General features: G+C 43.1%; 1 protein-coding gene across 1 annotated transcript in view; it reads left to right on the top strand.

The window, feature by feature from the left end:
- DDHD1 (DDHD domain containing 1) overlaps positions 1 to 9621 on the top strand; it is a 105654-nt gene that overhangs the window by 94194 nt on the left and 1839 nt on the right. The window contains exons 8-11 of the mRNA XM_009893950.1: positions 50 to 125; positions 5169 to 5318; positions 6561 to 6813; positions 8109 to 8291. Of these exons, the coding sequence (XP_009892252.1) occupies positions 50 to 125; positions 5169 to 5318; positions 6561 to 6813; positions 8109 to 8291 (662 nt within the window). The remainder of the gene's footprint in view (positions 1 to 49; positions 126 to 5168; positions 5319 to 6560; positions 6814 to 8108; positions 8292 to 9621) is intronic.

The raw sequence follows: 9621 nt of genomic DNA, 5'->3' as shown, positions 1-9621 counted from the left end.
GTTAAGGCTACGTTTTTTATTGGATCTCAGAAAGATCTCTATTTTCTAGGTTGAGAGAGATAGAAGAGAGGTTACATGGGTTAAAGGCATCCACCATATCAAAACCACCTGTCTTAAAATTTAAGGTATGTATGTTCGAGAGGTTTTTACTGAATGTTCTACTTGCTGTAAAAATACACCTGCAATCTGAGTTATTCTACTTACCTTTTTTTTTCCCATGTTGTTGGTAGAATAATTTTAATGTATTGGTTGAAGCGCGTGTACGTGTCTGTCAACATTTTACTGTATGCACATATTACTATTTATTACAAATATATGTGTTTATATGTAAATATAGAAATCTTATTAATATATTACACACACGTGTACAACTGTGTGGGAAGGTAAAAGCCATTTGGCAAATTACATTAACCACGTATCTTAAACAATTTCACTTCTACCTTGTTGACTAATCCATTTTCTTTGGGGACTACTTCTAACATGTCACATCTCTGAGCAAATCTGATTGAATTCCCTCCAGCAGTGGATTTTCCTTCCAAATTACTCTGCTCTGACAATTAGCACAAGTTACTTTTAGTCTCATGAAATAGATTGCTTGCTAATCAGCTGTACAAATTGCTAAAATTTCTTATCGTTGGGAAAAGGCATTTTCTAGCTTCTTGGCAGGATGTGCAACACTTTCTAGTTGCTTGACTATGTCCTGAAATATTAAACCATAAAAATGTGACATGATGGATGAGAACAAAATAGATTATTGTTTCTTAACGTGCCGTTTTTCTTTCCTTCTGAGTTCAGAAGGACTCCTAGAAGCCGAGGTCAACCTTGAGTCATAAAAAAGAGGAAACTAACCGTAATTCAATTTGTCATAGCCTTCTCCTTTTCATCACTGCTTAAAAGCATGTATCACGCTATTATCTCTACCATCAAGGAAGCTGGAGTCAGGCTGATAGTCCTCCAGCTCTGTGAAAGATTATTCTTCACTCAGTTGTGTTTAAACCGAAGATTTTTTTGCTTTTTAGAGGGAGTAGGAAAGGAGGGGGAAAGAAACGGGGAAGAAAAGAGGACTGCATCTATCCAAATTACTGCTAGGTAATTTCCCATTGCAGTACCTCCTTTTTCTTACCCTTACTGAAAGGAAGATGTGTTGTTTCTGTGAAGCTTTACACCAGTGACTCCCATTGCTTGAGTACCGTGCCTGAGGCAGAGCTCCAGAGAGAGAGAGAGAGAGACCTTCCATGAACGTGACGGCAAAGGGCTTCTGCCAAGGGAGGATTTCGACAGGATGTCATTGAAAGATGATTGCTCATCAGCAAGCCAGTGCAGCTTGCTGAGGGTGACTAGCTTGTTGAAAGAGAACTAACTGCTTTGTAGGTACCTACTACCTGCACTCGGGCTCTTCACGGCAGACCAGAGCTCTGGTTTGATCATGAGTTGCTATTCGCCATAAATGCTGGATCCACAAAGTAATTTGGTCTGTGCGACGCAGGAGACTGGAGTCTTTGGTGACTGATCTCCGTAGGCTGTATTACACAACGAAACGAGATGGACAGCTGTAATGAAAAAGGCTAGCTGCTCTCCAGGTGCTGCCTCTTTTGTGGACTAAAGCAAATTAAGCTTCCCAGGAGGAGACAGAGTCACTAGTCCTACATTAAGCAGAGTTAAGCTTGCTTGATGTCGAGCAAGCACAAAGATAGCTTTTGGCAAGTGCAAGAATAAATACAGCAGCTAACTTGGCTGGTATTTAATATCAGAGGAGATGATCTGTGTGATTGACTGACCCTTTTGAGAGAAAAAAAAAAAACAAACAAACCAACCTGAAGATGTGAGTGTCTTGTACTCTAATAATATATTGGACAAGCCACCAGAATGGGAACTGGAGGGTGACGGATCTTTGTCTGTCTTCCTCCAATTCTCCAGATGGTATAATTGAATAAACTGTTAAACCAATAGGTGGGTTAAAAGCAAAGCCAACCCCCCACTGTAAGTGTAGAGCTTAGAAGCACAGCCTGCTCCCCACCAGCTGTGTAAGAGGGATGGGAGTTAAAGGCTAAAGGGCTGAAGAACATGAAAACATGGGGAATGGTGCGATACCTACCTCTTTATGGCTCTGTGGTGCATGAAAATAACCATCTTGTAGGATGATTTTCAGTCACATTGGGGAAGAGGAGCACCGGACATACCACAGTACTGCAAACCTGGACTTGACGATGTGCTGGCCCAAAGTGCTTCAGGATTCCTTAGCACGTCTCGTTCACCCAGGGTTACAGAAACTCTTCTGGAAGAAGCTCCAGCTTGTACTTGACCTTGTGGTTTCTCTGTAGCATCATCTGACAGCGATGTCAATGTTGATAACAACTATCACAAATTATTTATAAGATACTACTGATTTACCACCACGTGTACGAGAACTACAAGACCTTAACGGGATGCTGACCTGCAGCCGTATCTGAGAGGAGGCGGCCTTTAAACTGAATGCAGAAGTGTGCCATAGTAGTTCAACACACACAACCACCCAGTTTAATTCCCTGTGTAATATTGGTATAAGTGTCTCTATTCCGTTTGTTTGCTAAGGCTGCAGAACGTTCCTGGCTGCAGGAATGGGTAGAGGCTGCTGCAGAGGTCCGTATTTCCTCGCTCTGGGAGGATGTTTGGGATCCTCCAGGCTGAAAGGCAGCACAGAAACATAAGTTGCAGAATCACAGAATGGTCAGGGTTGGAAGGGACCTCTGGAGATCATCTGTTATAGTCATCTTCTGTGTCTCCTGTTTTAACATCACCACTAAACAACATTCATTTGTCCCCAACACGTGCCTATGCAGAACAGAGCTGCACTGCCTCACTTCTGTTCGCTCATTCAGCTTTTTCTTTTTTTTTTTTTTAATTCTGAAAATACTGCAGTCTTAAGTTGAATGGATGGCTATTTGGCTCATCTGCTTAAAATACAAATAAATTCATTAAGTCTTCTGCTTATGAATCATACCCAGGAGAAAAGTGCTGTCCTGAAAGGTCACGTTATTAAACCTGTCTTTTCTGTTGTTAAACATTTATAGGAGTAGATGTGAAGTGCCCCACTCCTGCTTCTCAAAGAAACACCAACATTAATAAACGTTTTCTAGAAAGGTTTTAGTCTTCTATTCCCAGTAGGTTTCATGGCACGGCAGCCTTCCCTTCAGCCACTTTGCATCAGCGCTGAGAGTCTAATGGCTGCAATTTAAAAGACTTTATTTTTGGAAGACTTCCTTTTGATTTTCAGTGTTCAGTGCTTTGGTATTGGTCTGGTGCCACCCGTTAAGGTACCCACCAATTAGTTCTTTGTCTTTGTAAGCATTTCCAGAGCTGGAAGATTACGTTGAAAGGTTTGCATGTGTAAGGAAATACATAGCTAAGAACAGTGCCCTCCAAGAAGAAACCAACAGTCTACGGACACTGTTAATCTTGTGTTTATCAATAGAACGATGGAACAAACCATGTAACCACTGAAACCTTTTGAGATTTTTGCCTCGTCTGTAGCGGCCTAAGGTGAATCCATGAAAACGTCTTTTAAGCATCTGCTAAGTGGAAGCTGGCAGTCATTTTCTGGTTTCTTTCTGAAGCAGAAAGACCGTAATTATGTACTTGGGATGCTCGATACAGGAATATCAGATGGACAGGGTTGAAGGTTACTTATTCAGTTTAAAGGATCGCACTGTGAGTATCTGTTTCTGTTGTATTTGAAGATGAGAAGGCTTTTTGTCTGAACCGCAAAAATAGAAGGGTCTGTGTAAAGCTTGATTGTAAGAAAGGAAAGCAGCTTTGCCCTGGACTAGAGTGACAATAGAGATGACAGAGCAGTGCTTCGCAGCATATGACATCGAATAGCTTTGCTGAAGACCTAGATTTATTTATTTTTTTTTCCATTGAATTGGGACTTGCACATTCTTTTGGAAGGAAGAGGTGGGTTACCAGTGCCAAGTCAGAGGAGGAAGAATGTTTTGTGCGGTGCTGGAATCTGATAGATGAAACGGACCATTATTTCAACACCCTCACTCCATGCGCTGAAATATAGTGAAGGCACGTGGGAATCCAAGCGTCCTCCACACGCACTTAGCCAGAATGCAGCAACTCTTCTCGCTGGTTAAGCAGCAGCGCAGTAGGAGTTGCCCAGTTGTCGGGCTCTGCGAACTGGGCACTACCATTGGGAAAGTTGCAGTGAAGGTCTGATAACGGTAAAATTAATTTTTGGTCTAAGAAAATACTCTAAAAGGTTAAAAAATAATTTTGACTTAAGAAAATATTTTTGATTCCAGAGTTTTACATTTGATGTTTCTAGGAGACGATGTCTGAGGATTGGTAACGGGGTACGAAGCTATTCGCCTCTGGGTCACTGCTGAATCCCGGCCCAGGTTGGTGGTGACCAAAGGGCGTTACCAGTGATGTATGTTCAGTCACCTTTGTCAGATGGGTTAGCGGATGCAGTTCAGGTTTGCTCAGCTGCCTCTCGGTGTCAGAGGCAGTCCTTTTAGAGCAAAGTCGAGGTCGCTTTGGATGACGTGAGAGCAGCCCGCAGAGTCGCTCAGTGTGCTGTACCCGGGTAGCGGTTCCTGACGTGTGACATGGTGGCACTTTTGACAAGCACCATTCCGTTCACTTCACGCTGGGTGTTTTTAAGAGGTTGTACATAACGCCAGCCTGCACGTGTGTGACTACTATAAGTATTCTCTCAGTTGATCTTTAACACTCGGTGTAGCTTGTATTTCTGCTTCCTCAGTGGGTGTGTGTAGCAAAACAAATCATGGAGTACTTGGTTAGGGTAAGGTTGAGGAGGTGCATTAAGCTTTGGGAAGTTTCATGAGAAGTCAGACTTCAACCTTGCGAAAGTCCTCACATTTCCTTAGTGTCTTCCAAATTCTTCTTGCCTCCAGCCTTTCCAGTGTTGGTAGACCCCCTTCAGTTCAAATATCTGCCTTGTTTTTCAGTTTTCCAGCTATGTAGCACCACAACGTTTAACTTTTCTCTCACAGCAAAGGGAAATGTAACCTTCATGTTATCGTATGTACGCCATAGTGGTCTTCCCAGTTTTGACTTACTAATACTATACAAGTCCCTCAGTTGAAAGAGAGAAATCAAATCCAGCCATGTTAGAAAGCATTATTTCCATCCTTATTAACGCAGATGCAATCTCTCCTTAGGTTGAGAATTTCTTCTGTATGGGATCTCCATTAGCAGTGTTTTTGGCATTGCGTGGCATCCGTCCAGGAAACAGCGGTAGTCAAGATCACATTCTGCCCAGAACAATTTGTAACCGCTTACTAAATATTTTTCATCCAACAGATCCAGTGGTGAGTTTTGATTGCAGTTGCAAGCTTTTACCTTGTCTATTTTTAAGCATCGGCTGTGTGATAATGTGTGATCTTCCAAGCGTGTGTATCAACACAAGTATGTTCCAGCACAGGACTATTTGTTAATGATTATCGTACAATGTCTTGATTTTTGTAACTGTAGAATACCAGTCCTCCTCTTTACATATTAATAAGCATAAAATTCTAGATTAGTCTACTTTTTTTTTAATTATTTTTGCAAAGATATAAGACATAATCCTTCTCAGTCAAGTTCCAACTTGCGTTTAACTTACTGACTTCCGTTAAACATCATCTGTCCGAAGATACTGCTGCTGTTAAAAAAGGCTTTACAGGCAGTTTACCAAATACTGTAGAAAATCAAAGACACTGGTTTGTTTTTTTTTCCCCAAAGGGTCCTGAGGACCTTGCAAAAGTCCTCACATTTCCTGGAGGACTGTTAGAGGGTGGGAGAGTACTTGGCAGGGCAGTATTGGCATAGCTTTGCCCTGTCCTTCCGTAGGCAACCAGCGTTTGCTCTTACCAAAGGGCCTTTGATCTGTCTCCCCTTGGCAACTTCTGTGATGCAAGCTTGATTTGGGATTTCACGCTTACTATAGAATAGTAATTTGGGGGTGTCTCAAGATCTTGTTCAGCTTCAGCTACTTTGAAACCCAAATTTTCCTGGGACATCCAGGACGATTGGTCAGGCTGCAATCTGTGGTCCCACTCTGCAAATAGTAACTTTCCTTAATTTTAAGATAAAGAAGTGCAGAATACTTTTATATAGCGAAGTAAACAAAGAATAATAAAGAATCAATAGAATTTATTTTTTTTTTAATAAGCGTGCCAATTCATGGTTTGCACAGGGATCAGTGAAGGGTCATCAAACAAATCCGTAGCCAGTTCCTCCTCCCTCTCTTTGTGTTGTGCGCGATCAGTTTAGCTGTACATAAAGTTTGCTCTGTCAACGCATAACAACAAGCATCTGTTAAGGGTAACTTGTGTGTTCGTAACAACGTGTGCAAATGTGAGTGAGTGCACAAGCAACGCGGCAGCTGATATATCTTCCAGGCTGTGAAAATAAAAGCGAACGAGATCGTTAACGCCACCATTCTGTCGCTGTCTGGGCTTCGCTCCTTACAGATATTTTGGATTTGAGGTTGGAGAGGACTCTGTATGGGAAGGGAATGTGATTTTTCAGTCTTGACACTCAGGATTTTCTTTTCCAAATTACCCTTGCAGGCCTATAGATTAGAACCTTTAATTCTGAAACACTACAGCAACATTTCGCCTGTCCAGATCCACTGGTACAACACTGCAAACCCTCTACCTTATGAGCACATGAAGCCAAGTTTTCTCAACCCAACAAAAGAACCTACCTCAGCTACCGATAGCGAAAGTGTTTCAACTGTACCGAGCCCAACTACTTCACCAGTCATGGTTCGACGCCACTACGGGGAGTCTATAACAAACATAGGCAAAGCCAGTATATTAGGTAATTGTTCTTTGTGTCCTCTTTTCTTTTTTTATATTTTTTTTTAATGTAGGACCTTCTTGTAGAGCTTCACTGTTTGAGGTGCAGCCGTAAGCAAGCTATTCCTGGCTGTTTCACTATGTTCTGTATAGACGTATGACTTATTTTAATCCCAACTAACATTTACTTTGAAGAAAAGACAGTTTACGTACATGGGAGGCAAGGCTTGCAGGGAGAGGATGTGGGTCAGGGAGTTTATGCTATTGCTGCCTTATTGTTGTCTGCCTTATTGAAGTAACATCCTGGTGATTTAATAGTTTCCACTGTACTTTATGGAAAAAAAAAAAAATAAACCTTGTTTGGTGACTGCATTTTCTGGTATTGGCAAATAGGAGAAAAATCGCTCTATATAAGCTATTACAGTTCTGTTTAACTCATGGTTTGACACTAGGAAATTCAGACTGGTTCAATATGAAGCGTGTCCCCTTCTGGCTTTCTGATTCAAAATAAGTCCTGGGTTAAGCGAGCTTAAATTCACTTTCGCTGGAGCTTATACTTGAGCATACACTTACAGTTTTTGTTGACTCAAGGCTTTTCTTTAGCTCTCTATGTGGGATTTGGAAGAGGGCTAGAGTGACCTAGTGCCAGCAATCTTCCCAATCAAATAAGCGAAGTATATGAAAGCAGTTTTGTCCTTAAGTGGAAATAGGCGGTATTTCAAAGCAGAGTTGCTTCTTGCTGTGTTACTATAGTAACTTGAGTATCTTGTCCATAAGGTGGCAGCAAAGTCGGGAGAAAACATCACAGATCTCTTCTTAACTTTTACACCCCTCTACCTGAGCAACCAAAACACTCCTTTTAAAGGGTGATGTAGCATTTCTAAATGTCTGTAATGCCAACATAAGGACCCTTAATGGGAGGAGTGTCTTCAGTGTCATGATGGGTTTCTCGGGTGCAGAAGGTGCTAACAACGTTATAAAGCATTTTTGCCTTAGTCTTTGAGTTTTTATGAAAGCGGAATTTTAACGTATCCTTAAAAGTACCAGGTTTCTTGCTGCAGAAGTGTCTTCGTGTATTTTTCTTCCCCTAACTACAGTTTCCAAGTTATAGCTTTTGCTTGTGCGCTAGATTAGTCTCGCAATAAACAGCGTACACTTAAGTCAGATAAGCTGTTCCCACCCTAGAAAAGCATGAATGGTGTTTTCCTTTGTCTGTCGCTCGAGTCTAATTGACGGGTGCTACGGCGACTTTAATTTGCGGTTTAATTTAGCTGCCCTTGTGCTTGTTTGTTTTTTCCCCTCCGCGCGGGAACGCAGGAGCTGCAAGCATTGGGAAGGGCCTCGGCGGGATGCTTTTTTCGAGATTTGGTCGATCTAGTACAACCACCCCGCAGACACTCGAGACGGGAAAAGATGGAGCCGAAGGGGACGACAAGAAGGCCACAACTGTTGGGACGCCGCCTTTGCCGCACAGCAGCTCGGGCTTTCTCGAACCCATAGGTCAGTGACGAGTCCACCGTACAAACCCCGTGGGAAGAAAACCTTTGGTGGGGCTGCGCCTGTATGTTGTGGGAGGCTGGAAATGCCTTAACAACATATGCCCCTGTTTAATTTTGTTGGTTTGCTCTGAAGTGATAAAAATCGAATCCGGTCCTGCTTTTTGAATCTGTTCCGACTGTCCAAGGGCAGACTCTTTGTTCTGCCTTTTATCCTTTTGTATTTTAAAGGAGGCTTATCTGTATAGGTGTTCGTACATATGCGTACACTGCTGACGCGTATATATGCACGTATGAGTTTTGGCTAATGAGATCTGCGTATCAGTAGTTTCTAGACTCCCACTAGGAAAGCCAATATATTTGCTGCAGAGTCCCACTCACCAGTTATGGTAAAATGGATTTATTTAAATGTCCCCATACATTTGCAATTCTGAAGCAATCTGGATTTAAAAGCACGTATGACTCGAAACAGAAGCTGCCCTTGTCCTGATCTGAACCGCCCAGAACACAAAGCTGCCATTTCAGCAGCTGGATTTTTTGGGAAAAGTATAAGTATTTCCTTTACAGAAATTCATACTTGATTTTTTTTTTTTTTTTTGCTAAACTTCTCATTGGCACTGTTGCAAGGCGGGGGGTTTGGGGGTTTTTTCTTTTGCAATCTAAGGAGTCACAAGAATGTTGTATCTTGTGATAGCGTTCACATGATACGTTGCCGCCCGTTCATCACTGCTAATTTCAACAGATAACCTGTCTGAGTCAGTACGTGAGGACAGAGACGTTGTTTTAAAATTGAGGAAAAAGGAGTGGTGTGAGTATCGTGGAGCTGCCAACGAGGTCCGTTTTGGGGGCAGAAGGCGGTTGGCACATCGAGGGGCTTTCTGCACCGGTTCCCGCATCCCTCTGGGCTGAAAGCCCGTCCCGGCTCCGTAGAAGGAGGACGTGGAGGGGCGGCCGGCGAGGCTGCGAGCTGAATGATGCAATCGGGGGCCAAAGCATTCGCTTCTGAGAGGGCGGCCGCTCGGCTGGCGGCGGGGGGCGGCGGGCTTTGGTGCCCGCCAAAAGTCCTGTACCGGCCTCTCCTGGAGCCGTTCGGGGCGTCCTTCCTGCGGGGGCCGCTGGGGTTTTGGGATATATACGCCTCTTGGTGGAAACGGCTGCGGTTGTCTCCTGGTGTTGGGAGGTTCTGACTCCCTCTCCTTGCTGCTTTTGCTCCTGGGGAGGTTTAGGTTGGATATTAGGAAGAATTTCTTTACTGAAGGTGTCATCAGGCGTTGGAACGCATTACCCAGGGCAGTGGTGGAGTCCCCATCCCTGGAGGTGTTTAAGGGTCGTGT

The sequence above is a fragment of the Charadrius vociferus genome, unplaced genomic scaffold (genome assembly GCF_000708025.1).
Source record: "Charadrius vociferus isolate BGI_N301 unplaced genomic scaffold, ASM70802v2 scaffold49, whole genome shotgun sequence".
Taxonomy (NCBI): domain Eukaryota; kingdom Metazoa; phylum Chordata; class Aves; order Charadriiformes; family Charadriidae; genus Charadrius; species Charadrius vociferus.
The sequence above is the reverse complement of the archived record's forward strand: the minus strand, read 5'-3'. Positions and strand labels throughout refer to the sequence as shown.